At 40.2% G+C, this 20835-nt stretch overlaps 1 protein-coding gene across 1 annotated transcript in view; it reads right to left on the reverse strand.

The window, feature by feature from the left end:
- LOC109912449 (ATP-binding cassette sub-family A member 13-like) overlaps positions 1–20835 on the reverse strand; it is a 268159-nt gene that overhangs the window by 225349 nt on the left and 21975 nt on the right. Inside the window, exon 6 of the mRNA XM_048608185.1 lies at positions 18719–18891. Within this exon, the coding sequence (XP_048464142.1) occupies positions 18719–18891 (173 nt within the window). The remainder of the gene's footprint in view (positions 1–18718; positions 18892–20835) is intronic.

Here is a 20835-nt window from a genome sequence, read left to right on the forward strand (position 1 = left end):
TTATGCCGACCTATTATCCTACTCTAAGATCAAACCATCCTGTATACCCTACATTTTACTATTATCCGTGTGCCTGTCCAAGAGTTGCTTAAATGTCCCTAATGTATCTGACTCCACTACCACCACCGGCTGCACATTCCACGTACCCATCACTCTCTGTGTAAAGAATCTACCTCTGACATCTCCCCTATACCTTCCTCCAATCACCTTAAAATTATGTCCCCTCGTAACAATCATTTTCAGTTTATGTTGCTACAATCTCAGTCTCACCAAGATTAGATTACAATAGTGTACACAATTATTTCTTTGGCATCGTGCCATTATTATTCCATTGTTTATTGTTCATTATCATAAGCATCTGATTTCTTTTTGTGATGATATTCATATTTTACTGTCTTATCTATCATCTGCTGTAATTTACTTGTCGTTTTTTTCCTATCAATTGGTTCGATACCAGTCACTGTAATTTAACTCTCTTCCTTTAATTTTGACAGTTCCTGTGTCTGCTCCGTTCCCTCACGTTTAGTAACGAGATGGATCTTGATTGATTGTCTCGGATCTGTAGTGGTAGCATTTTCTGTACAGGTTTGCTACTATTTAAAATAGCCTTGCTGGCTTCTATGGGTTTGTGGATGCAGAGGCACGAGATGGTCAGTCCTTCAACCTTTGCAAACACCAGACCACTGCATAATAAAACAAGTGGCAATACGATTGTGGTGGGCATGTTTTATCAATTGAGATGGTTCCTAAGATTACCTAAGTTTTCAAGCAGTAATCATGTAAATCTCTAGCTGCAAAAACAGACATGTTTAGGAAGACATGATCAGATCATACGATAAATAAGGTGTTGGATAGGGTGGTAGCTACAGGTGATCGAGTCAGGAAGGATCGGTGAATAATTGGTTTGTGAAGAAGCTATGGATGTTTAGTGTGGGAAGTAGCTGTGAGTAATTGAGTATGGAAGGAGAGGGAGAAATTGGGTTGGGACATGACTGTAACTGATTGGGTTTGGAAGCAGCAGTAGTTCAGGAAATAGCTGTGGGTGACCAGTTCGGGATGCCACTGTCAGTGATCAGGTTGGAAAATGTCAAAGGGTGATCAGTTTGGCAGGTAACAGTGGACGATGGGATCAGGGAATAACCATGACTGATTGAGTTGGGAAATAGCAGTGGGCGATCAGTGGGAGATATCAAGTAAGGGAGGATCTGTGAGTGATCAAGTTAAGAATTATTTCTGGGTGAGTGATTGGAAAGCAGCAATAGGTGTTTGGGTTAGGAGTCAGCATAGGCGATCGGACTGGGAGATAGCTGTGAGCAATCAGTTCAGGATGCGGTGGGTGATCGTTTCAAGATGTAGCGGTGGGTGATCGTTTCGGGAAGTAGCAGTGGGTGATCTGTCGGGGAGTAGCAGTGGGCGATCTGTCAGGAGTAGCAGTGGGCGATCTGTCGGGAGTAGAAGTGGGCGATGTGTCGGGAGTAGCAGTGGACGATCTGTCGGGGAGTAGCAGTGGGTGATCTGACGGAGAGTAGCAGTGGGCGATCTGTCGGGAGTAGCAGTGGACGATCTGTCGGGGAGTAGCAGTGGATGATCTGTCGGGAGTAGCAGTGGGTGATCTGTCAGGAGTAGCAGTGGGCGATTGGATTGGGAATTAGAGCTGAATGATCAGATCAGGAATGAGCAAGGTTGTTTCAGGGGTCAGTGAAGACGTGATCAGTTTGGAAGATAGGGGCAAGTGATCAAGTCAGGCGGCAGCAGAGGGGGTGATTGGCTCAGGAAATAGCAATCAATGATTGAATGGGTGACTGGGTCAGGAGGAAGTGATAGGTGATTGGATTGGGAGCTGAACGCTGAACTGGTCAGGACATAGTGGGGTTTGATTGTGTTAAGTTGTTATAGTGAGTGACTGAGACAGAATGCTGTAGCAGGTGGTCAGGTCAGATGTTATGGTGGGTGATGTAATTTTTAGCGTGTTACCTATGGTGGGTGATCTGGTCAGGCAGTAGTGAGATCAGGTCAGGAGGGATCAGTAGCCAAGAGTGAGATGGCATTCCTGCTCCTCACAGCTCCATATTTATGAAAGGGCATTTTGAGTAGTTGTCTAATTGATTGTGGTCTTACAGGCAATAGAACAAGGCCACTCCTGAGTACAGTCAATGATATAATAAGAACAGAAGGCAATATTTTGGCCTTTAACAATATGGTAGTGGGTGCCAATGTGGCTACGTAATAAGTACAAACCTCTTGCCCAACAGATTGGATGCAATTGTGCCTGTTCAGTACCCAAAGTATCAAAATCTCAGAATGATATGGGCATACAGGCTATGACTATTTAGTTTATCTATTCAATTTATTGAAAATTATGGGCTATACATCTGCAATTTGCTGGAAAGTGCTTTACTGTATTCCCGTTCTTCCCATTGGAAGAATCAGCTCTAATAATAAGACAAAAAGTAGAGATGTTTATACCTTCGCTTGAACTAATTTTGCCAACAGCAATTTTAAAAATTACACAAACATATTAGAACCCAAATTCAACTTAATATAAAACAACAGGAGTGGGATGAAAACAAACCACACAGACCTCAACACATTAGTACTAGTAATGTTGAGTAATAAATCTCGATAATGCAACTATACATAAAGATAGCTGGAAGTCTGAGTGCCTGGAACACTCTAGCTGATTGCAGGATAAACTGAGGAAGAAGTTCTGAAATGGTTTGTCATGGCACCATAACATGGTTTCAGTATCGAGAGAGCATAAATGAAGCATCAATGCCCAGCAATGTGATTGACTTGTAAGTACCTTCTTAATGGTCTAGCAAGCCACTCAGTTCAAGGTCAGTTAGGGATGGGAAATAAAATGCTGGCCTTGCCACCAATGCCCCTATAGCAGAAAATAATAAAGAAGAAAACAAATTATAAAAAGTACCGGTCCTTTGTATGAACTGCACATTTTGCCATGTTTAATGGGTTACAGGGCAAATGCATTGACATGGCAGAATTGCAAAGCACGGTAGAAAACTACTGACAACGTGTAATTGGAAAGCACATGATAACATTTGTATGAATGTTAACTGTGCAATGAAACATATAAAGACAAAAATTGTAGTACTAATGTTTAATTGATACCTCTAGATGTTAAGGTAGCCTCATCAAAAGATAAACATGGGTGGTTCTAATGTTGTGAAAGCTCTATGAAGATTGAGAAGGCAATCCCTTTGTTGTGGCATTCAAAGCTCTTCTTTGAGTGCTTTGTGTATCCATGAGATGAGAAGATCTATGAGATGATCTTGCACTCTTGTAGCAGCAAATGAAGGAAAGTGCTGCATTATCAGGCAACAGTGTTTTTAAAGGGCTACAGCTTTCATTAAAATATACTGGCACCAGGACGTAGCAAAGGCTGTAGCAAGTCAAAGAAAATGAACGAATTGATGAAGGTAAAGTCTTGACCTGACCCCGCTGCGCCCCTCAACCTGGCCCCATACCCCTGGCAGCTAGCGAAAAACCTGTGTAACCTGATGTAACACCTCAACCACACCCCCCACCAATCCCCACCTTTGTCCCTGCTGCCAGCCCCAACACTCCCTTTCCACCTCAGGACATGACAATGTTCCAAATCCAAGAAGCCGACAATCCTTCATAACCTAGAAACTGTCAACCCTTCTAACACCTGGACATAACAACTCCCCTCTACCAATGAGGCCTAATCCCTTGGCCCATCCATCCATGACTTGACTCCCCTCTCCACTGCTGCTGAACTGAGCCCACCCCTGCAGACCTGACCATATCCCAACACCTACCACCATCCTGACATCCTGAATCTGATCCAACCTCCCTGAGAGCTTACAACACCCCATCCCTGCACCCAGCTGGACCCCACATCTCTCTCACACCCCAACCTACGCCAAATACTGTATACTTAACTGGCTCCATTGCCACTTTGTACATTGCTATCCTAACCACCTGATAACCTGCTCCTACTCACCTGACACCCGACTTACCTGGCTCCTTAAACACCTGGCACTCTACCTGTCTGCACTCGAAACTTACATGTACCTTATGTCCTTGCCCTTTGACAGCAGCTGACAAAGTGGCTGTCAGTGATGCTGGACCTTTAAATCACAGAATACAGCGACTGAGTGCTACGAAAAATGGGGTGTGCTTTGCCTTCCTCTGACAGTTCTGCATGACAAGGGGATGTAAGCATGGGTCCACATTTTTGAAGGAGCCCTGGCTGTTTTCTCCTGTTAGAAAAATCATCTGTTCATGGGAAAAAAAAGTGAACTGAATGGTAATCTATGTGGGATTGCTACTCCTCAGAAAATTCTGCCCTTATTTCTAGGAATGCTAAGTACATCATCCTGACTGTCTTTGAAAGAAGTCTCCATTGTCACCACAATGTCATTTTTTCACAGGGTTAATTGCACCTGAGTCCACGAAACTCAACTGTCATATCCTGCACATACAAATTTATTTATAGTAATTCTAATTAAAACTTTATTGCATTCCCTCTTACTCTGACACAAAACAAAATCATACTATTTTCTACTCTAGTGCTAAATATCTCTGCCAATCCCTTGTGTACCTTGTTTTTCCTACTTCTGGTTCCCACAGCTCTGCAGTTAGTTTAACCTCTCCTCAATAGCATTAGTAAATAATCCCTCATGGAAATTGGTCCCAATTCTGTTCTGGTGTAATCTATCTGTACAGCTCTCATTTCAGTCAGAACTGGTCCCAATGCCTCAGGCATCTAAAACCCTCCCTTCAGCACCATCTCACCAACCCCACATTTATATAATCGATCTTCCTATTTCCATACTCAGTTGCTCAATCTGGAGCAATCTGGAAGTGTCTGCATTTGAGGTCTTGCTTGCTTCTGAGCTTCCCAAACTCTGATTGCAGGACCACATGTCTTTTTCTACCTATTTCATTGGTAATACTTTGGACCACAAACATTGGCTATTCAGCACCAACCGTTCCCCACCTCACCCAAAATCCCACTCCCCACTCCTTCCCCAATCAGTGTGTGCTCTAAAGTCACTCAGTGACATTAGATCCTGGTATCAGGAAGCCAACATACTCTCTTACATTCATGCCAGAGTTAGTTGAGAAGGAATTTTTGTGATTTTTCATGGACAACTTTAGCAAGTCAGTAAAGCTGTTCATTTGCACAAAATGTTAAATATTATTTCCAACATGTCCTTGTATCAAGTGAACCAAAATGCATGTAGTATATCAGTTTCTTTATCTTCATATGAGCTGTTGAGCTAGCAGGATATGGATCATCCTTCTGTATGTGCACATGATCACACAATGTCGTTTTGCTTTTTAACACTCACCCAAGAATACTGAAGTATCACTTTTCCTTATTGAAATCTGAATGAAAAGTGATGACGTGTGAACAATTTCCAAAGGGAATGTCTGTAGCTCCTCAAAAACGTCCTTTATAAATTGACAAAGATAGACAATAAAACCTCTATACCACATCTCCTCATATTACTTACAGGAGACTTTCTAATCTTGTGCTTAGCTTCTCATATGATATAGCGTGCAGCCTTGTTCCTGTGGTAAAGACATTCTGTTTCCTGAAATAGTCAGGGGTTTGGCCTATTTAAATGTCAGTCTTAAAATCTGGCCCAAATTTAACTGGATAAAATTTAAAAGAAATATGATAGTAAATATTATATTAAAATATTCTAAATATAAGTGACCTACTTAGAAGAAAAGGGACACAATCTAAGTGACATGTCAACAAAGGAACTTTGGATCAGGAGTTGGCCATTTAGCCTCTCAAGCCTGCTCTATCAGTCAATAAGATCATGGCTAATCTGACTGTAACTACAACTCGGTATTCCTGCCTACCCCAGATAACCTTTCATTCCTTACTTACCAAGAACCTTTCCACACCTGCTTTAACAATGATCAAAGGCTTTGTTTTCCATTGCTTTTTCTGTAAGACAGTTCCAAAGACTCACAACTGTCTGAGAAAGAATTTCAGATGACCCTTATTTTTAAATGTTGTCTCCTAGATCTAGAATCTCACATGACAAGAAACATCGTTTTGGACATCCATCCTGTTAAGCTCCTCAAGATCAGCCTCCTCCAGTCAGAACTTATTAATACCTTCAACTGGCTTTGCCATGACTCTTTAACTGAGTTGTATCATTAGCCTCCTGTCTCTGACTTCTCAGATATTCAGAGAGGACAGAAAGCGTGACATGTCAAAGGAAGGATCAGAATGTCTGAATTGCACATCAGTTTATGAACAGAAGAATAGAGAGGAGTTCTGAGAAAGTTGTGTCGCACTACCAAACTTTACCTAACCTAACCCTGGGTTAGGAGGCTGGGAAGATCCAGGAATTCATGAGGACAGTTGCGGTGAGTGAAAGAAGTTTTAAGTGCACTATCCTGCATTCTGACCTCTAGATCTGCATTCATTCCTCCTTCTCCAGACGTTTGTGCACATTCTTATCTGAATTAAAATTAGAATTAGAATTAGATCTTATTGTCATGTGTACTCAAGTCCAGGGATACAAGAGTGCAGTGAAAAGTGTACAAAATCATCAGTTCCAGTGCCATCTTAGTTACAAAGGTACCGAGACAGAAAATCTTGGCTACAATGTAGAAAAAATAAGGAAATAAAGTTAAAATTCAACATTAACGTCCTTCTTAGTATATAGTAGAAAAATAAAGAAATAAAGCTAAAAGTTAAACTTCACTATGCCTTCTTAAGTGCTCAGCCATGCTGCATTTGTGCTCCCAACAAGGGTTCGATCTCCTCCGTGCTCTACACCACCACAGATGCTGGGAGACCTCACGCTCGCTCCCCTCCGCATTGGGCTCGCACTCTCACTCTTCCCCCATGTTGAGCCTGAACTCCTTTGCGTTGGCCTCACTCGCTGCCTCTCCCCCGTGCTCTTTCACTGCCCTCTGTTTTAGGCTCGATCTCCTTTGCTTTGGCCTTGCTCTCTCCCTCTCCCCCATGCTCTCTCACTGTACCCTATATTGGACTCGATCTCCTTTACATTGGGCTCACTGTCTCACTCTCCTCCACGCTGGGTCCGATCTCCATTGTGCTGCACCAAAGTCAACTACCTCCACCACTGCCAGGAAGAAATCTTGAAGCTGCCAATCTCTCCACAGAAAGTAACAATCAACAGTAAATTTCACACTCATCTACTGCTTCAATATTCCAGAGGGCTATGGAAATCCCCCAAAAATGGCATTAGCAGTGGGTCCTAAACTGACGTTACAGTGGACAATCAGGACAAACCTAATGGAAATACCTCTCCTGGGTGTGTTGCTGACTGATCTGATCAAAAAGGAGAATGCTGAAATGGTTCTGAAAACCAGTTGCTCCTTCATTGCAGGATCAAATTGGTTAAACAGACAATGGTTTCTGGACTGTAGTAGTTGAGATCAAATTAGTCAAAGTTCTATGCAACTATCTTTAGAATTAAAGCACAAAATTATAAGGTACAACATCACTTCCATAATGAAAGAGGCTTGTTATCTATAAAGATTTTCCTATTTCTTCATTTTTCAAGTTAAAATAAAATTCAAGTTTAAATTTAAATGCTTCCTGAAGAACTATATTGTTTTAACCATTAAATTGATCATGTGTTGTTTGCTAGCGTACTGCGGGTGTTATTGATGCAACACTGGGACTGGACATGTTGGGAGAATATCGATTCTGAACTGTGATGCTAACGCAACCAAAACCAAAGTACAATATATGCCAAGAATAGTCTTTACAGTGCAACTTCCATTTGAACATCCGTAACTGATAATTAACTGCAATGGTGACAATCATCTTAATGAATGTGGAAAATCCTTTGTTTAAGTTGCTTAAGGATTGAAATCCAAATGAGCGCTTCAAAGTATGAATTAGCAATATTATTAAAATGGAACATGCAAATATTTTAGGCATGCCCAGAAACAAACTAAAATTAGTGGTCAGTGGAATTACATTAACAATGGAGTATTCTTGGTATATTCACTCCACAACTGTGACTTAGCTTTATGCTAAACTATTTACTGAAAAAGAATGTAAGGCATGAAATATTGGAACTTGGAAATAATGCTTGAAAGTTTAAAAAAAATGTTTGGCTTCTTGTGTTTTACTTCTTGCAGCCAGAGTTTCCACAGTAACCACCCAGATCAGGCACTCCCAACTTTACACCCATTGAAATCTTTCATTTAAATGAGGGCTTAAGTTACATTAATGTACAGGCTGAGGTTACTATCGGTCACAAGAGAAACTGGTTTCAGTACATAAATGGAATTTAACACTTATCCTCATTATCTCTGTCACAGCTTGAACTCTGCAGGTTAGTACCAGGGGACGGCAGGTGGGACGGGGTAGTGAAATCACCCAAAATACTTATGGACCCTGAAACTGCGATGATAACATGGGTTGCAGGTTAAAAAGTTCAACTGAGTAGATGGCATGGATATCCAGCCAATGTTGATCCTCCTTTGTAATATATCCAGTAGGGAACCTGGTAATGTGACTATGCCTGAAGAAGTTCAGCCTTTTGAAACATTCTCTTTAGATAAGTTCAACGAACTCAGCCTTGGGCTTTATATAATGTATGGACTCCTGTAAGCAGTCTCCTTGATCATCCGTTCCTGTTCATGTTGGTTGCGAATACTGCTGCTTTTTAATCCCGTTGTTTAATTTTCTTCTTTTTTTTAATCCTGTACCTGAAAGGTCTTACATTGGGAAATTCTCCTCTCTCCTTGAAATCTACCTTCTTCACATAGCAAGTCAAAAAAAAAACCTTTGACCCCATCACCAGCGGAAATCACTGTCCTTTCTCGAATCTCCCTAAACCCTCCAAAAGTCCTTGTATGCGTAGTCATACTCCAAATCGATGACCATCTTTCCCAGAACTTGAATTTAAATTCCTCCCATTAGGTTTTGACCCTGCCACAGTATCAATATAAAATCGCAAAAAGCACCCCATGTGCCTGTGACAAAGGTAAAAGTATTCCTATTTGTTCTTCTCAACTTGACTACAGGCTTTCACATGGTTGACCGCAACAGTGTAACTCAAAACCATGCCACTGTCAGCTGTATGGTTGAGAGTGTATTTACCTGGTTCCATTCTTAACTCTCTAATCATAGCCACAGAATCACGTGCTTTTGTTTTTTTTTGCTCCTGCATTGTTACCTTTGGTGTACTGCAATGATTGATCCTTGGTCCCCTTCCATTTTTCATCTATGTGCTGCCTCTTGGCAACATCATCGGAAAACATTATTTTCGCATCTACACTGATGATACAAACAATGACCTCAGCACAATGTTCCTCGAATCCCTTACTGTCGCGGTGTTATCACACCAGTTATCTGAATTCCAGGGCCGAATGAGCAGTAGGTTCCCCAGTTAAACATTTTCAAGAACAAAATTATTACCTGTGGTCCCATGACAAATTCCATCTCTCTCTTAGGCATCTGTCTGAGGCTAAATCTAAAAGTATGTAAACTTTCAATGGGGGTGAGGGGAGTGGTGTATTTTATTTGCTCTTGCAGCCTGCAAGAGCAGGACAGGTAGAGTGTGAAGTGACTGAATTGGCTGGGAGCTGAAATTTTATTTCTTTATGTTGAGTTAAGTAAGATTTAGAGAGAGTAACAGAATGTTTGTGGCGCATTGAATCTCATGCCTGTTGAGGCAGATTAATATGCTCAGCAATTTTGCATCCCATAAATACTCATTAGTATGAGATGTTTTTATTTGCATCCTACATTCAAGATAAAGTCAGTGAAGGACAAGAATCTTGTGACAGCTCGTTCATGTTTGTTTAAAGGTGGCATGCAACAGTCAACTTTGTGGACTCGTGTAAGGTATGCATTTACATTGTTGAACTTATTTAAACAGAAGTGTAAGGTGATGTGTTTCAGATGAAATTGTATTGGTTACACAATTTGACTTTAAGTAAAACACACAGTTAAAAAAAAAGAATTGGTATAACTTTAACTCTATTGGAAATCTTAACAGACTAACAGGTTATTTAATTATTAAACAGCAATTGTTCCAATATGATAACACCCCATAAACACACACTTGGCAAAGGCAAAGTCAGCAAAACAGATTGTCTCATATGCAATTCTGGCAGCAGAGAGAGAACTCAAGCTTTTAGCTGTAGCAGAGAGAAAGCAAGAAAGCTTCCACAGCCAACTTCCAAACCCTAACAACTGCTGAAAGCTGAACTAAAACCCTGGTTCTGTGAGAGCCTGACTCCAACCATTCATGCTGCTTCTATTGGTTCAACTTTAAATAGAAAACTCAAGGCATCACATGCTGTTTACTTTATTAGTTTGGAAGAGACAGCTTGGCATTTATGGCTCAAAACATCTCTAAAAAAAAACAAAATACACCTCTTACAGCCATAGTATCATCACAATCTACAGTACAAGGAGAGGATCAGGAGAATGAGCCAATATAATGTGGAGCTATAGGAGTACAGCAGGTCAGACAGCATCTGACGAGTAGGAAACTTTGTCCTGCTGAAAGGTCTAGACCCGAAATGTTGACTTACCTGCTCCTCAGATGCTGCCTGAACTGCAGTGTTGCTCCAGATCCACATTTTATCTGACATCTAGTATCTGCAGTCCTTTCTATCTCTGAAGATCAGGAGAATGACAGCTTACATGGCCGCTCAAAACAAGCAACATTTAATGAATGACGTGGGTTGGCATAGAAAGGAGTTTGGAATGCAGCAGGCACTCTCTCTTGATGCACTGTCCTGATCACTGAGATGGCGTGGCACATTCACCAAGTTGCTGCACAAGCTGAGGCTACAGCTTAATGAATGATGAAGACATAATCCCTCATCATCAGGGTACAACATGTCTCACTATATGGAGAAGTGAGCTCAGCCCTTAACTGCAAGGTATGCCACCAAACACTCTTCAAAAGAGATCTAAGTATCTTTTCTGTTTCTTGTGTTCCCCATGTAGGCAATTTCCACCAAGAGTCCTACACTGGTAAAATGTTAGTCACTGTGGTTGATTCCCTGAGAAGACAAATGCAGAGGACCAGTGCTGATGGCAAGCCCACAGCAGCAGCAGGAGGTTGAGAAGCACTCAGCTCAGGAAGAGGTCAGAGCCACAAGACCTGTCAGTCACATGTGGGCCTCTAGGAGGGGCAAAGTTTTTGGGAAATGAATGAGGCACAATATCAACTCACACTCCATACGTCCCAGGACACTGTGTCGGAACTATGTCAGATGCTATGGCTGGACCTGACGCCTGCAGGAGTGGGAAGCCATCCCCTCCCTGTGACTGTGAAGGTGCCTCTTGCTCTGAGCTTCGATGCTGCTGGCTCCTTCCAGGGAGCGATGGGCAACTTGTGTGTGATCTCTCAGTCATGCACCCACAAATGTACCAGGACAGTGACCGATGCCATCTGAGCAGGGTCACACCAATTCATTTCATTCCCCATGAGGGGCTCAGTGCTGCAGCCTGGGCAGAAGGCTCTCTCTAGATGTAGGGTGACATTAATTGCACACGTGGTACTGAGAGGGCCAAATCACAACACTGTGCAACTCATCAACAGGAAGGAGTTCCATTCAATTAATATCTACGTGATTTATGAACACTGTACCACTTCATGGAGGAAGTGCCTACTACCCTGGCAGCTGCCACAACCCTACATCCTGAATCACTCGCATATACATGTTGTGTCTGAAGATGCAGCTACCCTTACAATTTCCATTACAGGGATAACGACTGTAACCATGGCTCATAACAGTATTGTGGAATCCACTGACTGATGCAGAGTGGAGATACAATGCTGCTCATTCCTTGATCAGGACCATGGTGGAACAGAAAATAGGCCTCCTAAGATGCAATTCTACTGTTCTGACCAGTCTGGAGGACCCTCCAATAGAATTGGACAGGGAACAAGGTAATGTGCTGGGTGCTGAGGAACTGGGGGAATGGGAGCAATTTCCCAAGGAGGACAGTGAGGACATTATGGACGAGAAAGCTCTCCTTGTGCAGGGTAGAGTTTAGCTGCATCAAGCAATACAAGCCAGACAGGAATGCATACTGAGACAAAATATCATAACGTTCACTCAATATCGTTGCTTTACCAATAAAGGAAATGTCTTTAATCATTGATACATGCCATAATGAGGCGTGCCAGCCCAGTTTGTTTTGTAACCAAACTAAACGCGATAACAATGACACACATATGAATAAGTGAAACCAATGTAAGTGAAATACTTACATGTGAAATTTAATTTTGAATAACATATTATCCTTGTGCTCTCATGTGTTATGTCAATTGACAATAGAATTAGGCAGGAACATTTTGGCTGAAATAGAGAGCCTCCCTGTTTGGCCAGGAAGCTGTTTTATACTCATCTGTGCCTGCTGCATTGTCAACAAAGGGCAGGTCAGCAACCACCACTAGGCGATCACACATGTCTCTCATGCATGCCACCAGAATTATAAATTTTAACCGCAATCAGGTGGGAAATATGAAAAGCAAGAGAATGGAAGTTGTGCACACTTGCAATTCTACCTCCAGAAACAGCACACTGTCAACAAAATGCCCCCTTTTGTGAGTTAAGCTCCTGAACATCAAAAAAAGGCCAACTATTTCATCTCCAGAACATAATCTGACTTTGGTCTTGTCTGTTGCTGAAACCCTCACCCATGTTTTGTTACTTCTACACTTGACTGGTGTATTTTAATGAACTCATGGCCACCTTCTTACTTCTAGCATTCACAATGACATCCAAAACTTTGGTGCCCAAACCATTGCTCACACCAAGTTCCATTCACCCATCAGCTCACTGATCTACATTGGTTCACAGTTAAGCAGGGAATTTAAAATTCTCACCCTTGTTTTGAAATGTCTCCATGGCCCTGTCTGTCACCATCTCTATAATCTCATCCAGTCACACAACCCACTGAGAAATCTATTTTTATTTAATTCTGGTGTCTTGGGCATCCCAATTATATTGCTGCACCATTGGTGGCCATATTTTCCACTGCCTGGGTCCCAGAATTTTCAGACATGGACTGTTGAAATAACTGCACAGAGGCCTCGATCCATCATCAAATCACCCTTTATTTACTTGTGTGCAGTACACTGGCTATGGCTAGCCAGCTCAGAGTCAGTTCTCAAACAGAGAAGATTCTAATCTCCTGTTAGTCAGCCAAGGCTTCCCTGATCAGCTCAGGTTAACAACCGCAATTAACGGCCTCGTAGTCAACCCCTTTAATCCTACCTTAATTTTGTTCATCAAATCTAACTTTTTGACCAAGCTTTGTTTTTTTTTGCCTGGTTAACACCTTTGTGATTCACTCAATTCTTGCTTTATAAAGTGAAATGGAAGCACTTTGGGATTTTTTTTTACTTTTTTGCATTAACAATGCTATACAATACAAACTGTTCTTGATTCTGTTAGCAGCTACCTCAGGCTGACTGAACATCCTCTTCCACCCACTTTCTAATCATTTCAGGAGGTCTGGGGATTAAAATTCCTAGGCCTGCAAGTTTAGTCAATGTGTGTGTCTCCTACTCACTTCACACTCTTCACCTGAAACTTGTCTGAGATTAAAATCAACCCTACTATTATTATTACATTTCTTGGCCTGCTATAATTTAGAAGATGCGTTTCTATTTATTTCCATTTTCAAAACTCATTTATTTTAACCATTTCCATATAATACCCGAAGTATGGGAAGTCAAAATCATCTACCCAACAACACTGTTATTTTCACATCTTTCTAGAATCTGACTACATATCTCTTCCCTGACTCCCGCTGACATCTGGGAGGTCCACAGGACAATGCTAGCATTGTCATTGCACTTTTCCTACTCCTGAGCTCTACCCACAATGCCTCACTGCCAGATCCCTCCAGGGTATCGTCTCTCAGCACAGCTGTGATGTGCTGCCTAACCAGTAATGTAACTCCTTCATCTCTTATGCTTCCTACTCTGTCTTGTCTAAAACATCAATATGCTGGAACGTTAAACTGCCAACTATGTCCCTCTTTCAACATGTCTCTGTGATAGCAGCAACATTATAATTGCTTGCATTAATCCAGGATCTACGTTTACCCGCTTTACCTGTTATGCTTCTTGCATTGAAGCAAATACAGTCCAAGCCTTCATTTCCACTGAGCTCAACAACCTCTCCCTGACTCAGATCTCAGATTTTCCAGCCATCCAGCTCTACACCTTGTTATCTCAGATTTTCCAGCATCTGCAGTTCCTACTATCTCTCCCTGACTGCTTGTCCTTTTAGCAAAAATACCTTAGTTTCAAGCTCTTCTCCAGTCTCTATACTTATCAACCTGATGTTTCAGTTCCCACCCCCTGCCACACTAGTCAAAATGATTGATAAAGACTTCAAACTTCCTGTCAGTGAGCATTAATCAGTCCTGTAACCTCAAATGTCTTAGTTCAGTGAATGTTTCTTTGCCTTGTTTCTAGAATATCTCCTCAGCTTTATGACTCAATGTTTTCAGTTCTTGTTGCTTTTGTTATTTTGAATTCAGAGTATTGTCTTAATTTTTTAGCACCATTTTGATCTTTGAAATTAATTGTCCATTATGTCTTTCTGCCATGACTTCATTGTTCTTCACTCTGGTTCTGCAAATTAAATTATCAATATACACACGATTAGATCACACCAGATCAAGAGTAAGACCTACAAAAATGACCTAGGAGAGCAGATTGCAAAACTGTGCATTTTATTTACACTGGGAGCCAATAACGTTTTATATAGAATCCACACAATTCACAATTGCACCTAAATCTGGGTGTTTTGTACATACAAATGCTGCGGAGTGAAGGTGATCTGCATTCAACTGGTTTCGTTTCTTTGTATTCCGACATTTCAGGAAAGACAAGAAAAGAACCACCTGAAACTCACACAAAGCTATGCTACAAAGGGTGTGGTATATGGAAAATAACTAGATCCAAAAAATGCACAGCCAAACAAGAAAAGCAGGCTTATCTCCCACTCTCAACTGTTGGTATGTTGACATCCTGACTTTGACTGAAATTTGGCTCACCTTCACTATGAACCGAAGCTACCATCCCCCATTCCCCTTCTCCTTTTCATCATCCATCCTACGCAAAATGATATTGTGGTGATATGCCCTTCAGCATCAAATTACAACATAGTTTCTCACCTTACTGATCTTGTACCTTCCCCTCTTTTAAAGATCTTGTTCCTTTACACTTCCACATATGCTGGTCATATTTTTCTCCTTCAGGTATTTATCCAATTCTCTTTGAAAGTTATGAATCAATCTCTATTCCAACCGCCTCAGGCTGTGCATACCCAAACCTAGCCACTTGTTTTGTAGACAACATTCTTCAGCCTCCAGTAATTTTTCTAATGACATTATATCTGTATCAAATGGTTAAAGACCTTTTAGCAATCAAAATGTTCCTCCTTGTTGTCTATCTCAATCCTTTGTGATCTTAAACACTTCTATCAAAAGTCATAAGCTATGAGATGAAATGTGTGTAACCTTTTGCAAGGTGCCACCAAGGTTCGCAGCTGATTTGTGAAAGAAGCCAGGTTGAAAATGTTCAACGTCACTATGCCTTTGACGGCCACAGTCAGGGCATGGTAGCTCATGCTACAAAGTGTCTCTTCTCTTTACCAATTTCTTGGGATCAAAGATGATCATAAAACTTGGGAGCGTAAGTAGGACATTCAGCCAATTGAGTCTACTCCACCATTCAATGAAATCATGACTGATCCAATAATCCTCAACTCCACCTTCCTACATTTTCCCATAATCCTAAAATGCCTTACTCACAAAAAAAATGTCAATCTTGAATATACTTAATGACCCAACCTCAAAAGCCCTCTGATCAGAAAGAATTCCATAGATTCACTACCCTTTGAGAGAAGAAATTCCTCCTCATCTTAGTTTTAAATGTGTGACCCCCTTTTATATCTCACATACTAACTGCTTTGTTAAGATACACACAAGGTCACTTTGTTGTTACACCCCTTTTCAAACTGTAATATTTAGCTGGTATTACCACTCATCCTGCATTCTACCAAAATGTATCACTTCACTCTTTTTGACATTGAATTTCATCTGCCATATGTCTGCCCATTCCATTAACCTGTCCCTGACTTCTTGAAGTCTACTTCTAGTTTCCTCACCATTTAAATAGACTTGCAAGGTTTGCCCAGTACCTCCAAATCCTACGATTCGATAACAATTAGCCAATTTTTAGTCACACTGTTACAATCCCTTTCATCGTTTAAGCTTAATTTTGTTAATAAACCCAGTGCGATGCTTTACTAAACGTCTTTTAAAAGTCCATATCCATAACTTCAACTACAATGCTACCATGCATCTTTCCATTACCTCATCAAAAACTCAGTCAAATTAATAAACGTTATTTACCCTTAATAAATCCTACTCCAGCAATCTCAGAATCTCAACCATTTCAAGGACTTTCAAACTCTCTAGAACCCATTCTGTATTTTATCTCATCCGGTATTCCAAAAATTTCCTCATTTACTTCAAGAAAGTCCTTGTTGGTGCAAATTATTAATTTAGGATCTCAGTCACACCTCTTACTTTGACAAATAGGCACTCATTTTAGTTCCTAAAGAGCTCACAATTCCTTTGACAAACCTTTCATTATTAGTAAAATTATTATATTTTTAGTATGCTTTTCCCACAAAATGTCCGGTTTTATAAACATCAGGGCCCTTTTTTTTTTCAAGACACCCCTCCTTTCCTACACTAGTCTCTGCATTAAGTGACTTGTCTTCCTTGAAGATTTTCATCTTCTATTCTGAATTCACTGCATGTTTGTGCTCGAAAAATTTGTTCCAGTCCTACATATATTCATGAATACTTCCTCAGCCTTCCCATTTCCTGTCATTTCTCTACTTCCTAATCACTGACAGGATCATCTTCAACCATGTCTTTGTATCCCTCGGAAATCACATTTCCCTGACATCTTCCAATCTTACTTCTTTCCATAACAAGAGAGTTGTAAACTTCAAACTCACAACTACATAACTTTTGACTCTTCATTCACCACTATACTTCTAAACTTATTGGTCTGCCACCCTCACCTTTGGCAATATTTATCGGAAAAATTTTAATTCTCTGCCCTCTTGGATCCCCTAATATGGTGTTTATCTTTATTGCCTCAAATAGAAAAGTGACAGACTTAAGAATCTCTGATGCACAATTGGTTCAGCTTTCCATCACAAATTGGGCTGGACTATAAATATTACCCATATTTAGTCTACTCTGCCTATAAATTCACGACTGCAGGATCTGTCAGAAAAGCAACTATCATTCACCATCTGTTTGCACTACCTTATTGTCCCCTTCCCCGATCCTTACGCTCAAGTCCAACAACTAGTTCAGGAGTGCTCGTGGACTTCTTTATTACCAGGAATATGATGATTATTAATGTGCCTTTACTGCTTCCACCAGTTATCCTTAGTCACCATACCAAACACTCAATATCAGGTTTCTAATTAGGATAGTTTTGAGACCTTCTCTCTAACTCCAGCTTCTGTCATTCAATGAAATCGTGGCTAATCAATCCTAATCCATATACCTGCTTTTGGTCCACTAACAAAAAAATTATCAATCTCAGATTTAAAATTAACAACTGATCTAGCAGGAATTACCATTTGTGAAAGAGAGTTCCAAACATCTATGACCCTTTTGTGTATAGTAGTGTTTCCTAACATACCTCCTGAATGGTCTGGCTCTAATTTTCAGACAATGCTCCCTTGTTGCAGAATCTCCAACCAGTGGAAATAATTTATCTTTGTCTACCTTATCCTTTCCTGTTAATATCTTGAAGACCTTGATCAGATCACTCCCTAACCTTGCCTTCACAGTTCCTGAATGGTGAGTTAAGATAAAGATGATTAAGATTCACTAACTGTACTTGAGTAATAGTTTTGGTAGGATATTGATTTCAATGTTCTTCCAATGCCAAAAAGAACAGAGTAGAAAAGTTCCTTAGTTACCTCCTTATTCTGTGCTACCATTTTCACTTCAAATCACTATTCAGTGGTCTACACTGGCTGTCAAATCCATGCAAAAACAAATAAAGTGTTGGACAGTAATCGTTGCTTAGGATTGCACATGAAATTGAATTCCATTGAGGAATTGCTGAAGGTCTGCCAGCGTCCATGGAACACTCATCCAACATGAGTGATCTTTTTCAAGAGTGACAGGGAGTATTTGAGGGAAGAAATAATATTTGACCTTAAATGATTGCTGACATTATTAACTCTTAATAGGAAACAAAGGTTTCTTGCTCACATTTTGAACAGCACTTAGCTTTCTTTTCTGTGATACTGCATGTATACCAGCTGTAATGGTCATAGGGTGCCGCTTGACTATTAGTTCTTTAGATACGTCAGAATAAATACAACAAAAACAATATAGGTTCAATAACTTGGCTGATTTGATACATGACTAAACAATGCTGTTATCTGAATTGTTGTTGAGAGAAATAACAAACACACCTGATGTTCAATTCTCAGAAATCTTCAGAGTACATATTAAACTAATAGAAGTAATAAAGCTCACAATCACTTAAAGTTTGTTCCATTCTTAGCTTTAATGCTTCTTCACTAATGCAGCTGATTCCTTGGAGAAAAACTATAAAAGATCTTTAGTATCAAGCAAATAATTAGTTTTTTTTTTAAAGATCCATAATTGTAGATATATCATTACCTTCTTGCATCCGTCAATAAGTCAATCATCTCAGTCGTGCCTCTGCTTAAAAAATCCTCATTCTTCAGGGTTTCCAGTACTTTAGGTAGTTTGAAAAGAATATCCCAAGTATATGTTTCATTGTGAATTTGTTCTATTATGTTAATGGCTTTCTCTGTTTCAATCAGATCCATCTAAAAAAAATTGTTACCAAATTCAGTTTGTCTTAAATTCAGAAGCTTTCTTTAAAGAATTGTGACACTTTCAAGTTTTGCTTATACAAGCAAGAAAAGATGAAAATAAAGTCAGGGTAGAGATAAGGGAGAAATTAAATTCATAGATTATCGTACTTCAATTTTTGTTATTTCAGATCTGTTCTCAACAAATATTGATCTGGTAATTGGGTTTTGATTCAGCTTCCTTCTTTAAAAAGAAATATCACTTACAATGGTAGTATTAGTAATGATGCAAAGTTTCTGAGGTAGAATTTTATGTCTTTCCCACAGATGGGTGTGTATTTGGTCAGACCTTTAATATTTCCAGTGTAATCTTTCTACAACTTTGCCACCCAACCTTGACCTCAAAGGCTGTCTTTCCATGTCACCCCTTGCATGGCCCCCCAGGTCAGCACCCTTTCGGTGCCCCCTTTTCCCACCCCAGTCAGTCTATAAAAACTTCTTATCTCCCAAGGAGCCTGCCTTCTCCACTGGGAGACCCTATAATTACCTGGCCCTGGACACCCAGAACTTAGAATCTGGGAAGAGCTTGCAGCCAAAGTCCTGGTTACTGCTGCCACTGTCACTGCTGGGACTAAAGAGCTGCTAACAAATCAGATTGGCCAGCAACTCTCTGTGATGAGTCAACACTTTTTAATTGGCTGGGAGACAGCCAGCCCAAACACATGGAGTGCAGTGGTTCAAGAAGGCAGCTTTCATCAGCTTCTCAAGGGTAATAAATGATAGCCCAGCAAGAGATATCCAAATCTAATTAATGAATTTATTAAAAGTATCAATGTATCCATCTGAAAAACCCTGTCCTGTATTTTTCCACTTTAAAGTGACTGAACATTGGATGTGAAGCATATTAATCAGGATCAAATTCTAGCATTCAGTGTATGAACCAAAGACAATTCAATCTGTATAATTTCAAATGCTCTTCAATCTTGTTGGATAACAGGCAATTTATGTCTTACATAGCTAACTATTCCTACTTTCCTTTGAAATCCTTCCATTCATGCTGTAAACAAAACAAGTTGATACTGACAATTTAAAAAGACAGCCTTTCAGCAGAGTTTTCATTGATTTGGAAAAAACCTCCTGACAAATAACATTTTCTTAGCTGAAGTAGGATACGTTGCATTTTTATTTGTCATAAACAGCAGGTTAACTCAGATCTCGGATAGATACTTATTGTAAACATTGCAAAATATTAAGAAATGAAATATAAACATTGTGTTTGGCTTAATTATGTTAAGAATTTGACTAATTAATCAACAATTACCTTTTAGGAATATTATTAAGTTTATTATAAAATATCCTTAATTAATCATACTGCTGCAATATTTCACAAAGTCAACTTATGCTTTCACTTAGCTAAAGATTGCTACAGTCATAGAGTCATACAGCACGGAAATAGACCCTTCAGTCCAATCAGTCCATGCCAACCATATTCCCAAACTAAACTAGTCTCACCTGCCTGAATTTCTCACATATCCCTCCAAACTTTTCCTTTCACGTACTTATCCAAATGTCTTTTAAATATTGTAACTGTACCTGCATCCACCAGTCCCTCTGTCAGTTCATTCCACACATGGATCACTCCATGTGTAAAAAAGTTACTCCTCGTGTCCTTTTTAAAACTTTCTCTTCTCTCCTCAAAAATATGTCCCCTAGTTTTGAAGACCCCATCCCTGGGAAAAGACCCTTGCTTTTCACCTTATCTATGCCCTCATGATTTTATAAACCTCTATAAGGTCACCTCTCAAACTCCTACGCTGCAGTGAAAGAAGTCCCGGCCTATCCAGCCTCTCCCTATACCTCAAGCCCTCCATTCCCAGCAGCATCCTCATAAATCTTTTCTGAAACCTCTCCAGCTTAATAACATCCTTCCTATAACAGGGTGTCCAGAACTGCACACAG

Source organism: Rhincodon typus, chromosome 2 (genome assembly GCF_021869965.1).
Source record: "Rhincodon typus isolate 14 chromosome 2, sRhiTyp1.1, whole genome shotgun sequence".
Classification (NCBI taxonomy): domain Eukaryota; kingdom Metazoa; phylum Chordata; class Chondrichthyes; order Orectolobiformes; family Rhincodontidae; genus Rhincodon; species Rhincodon typus.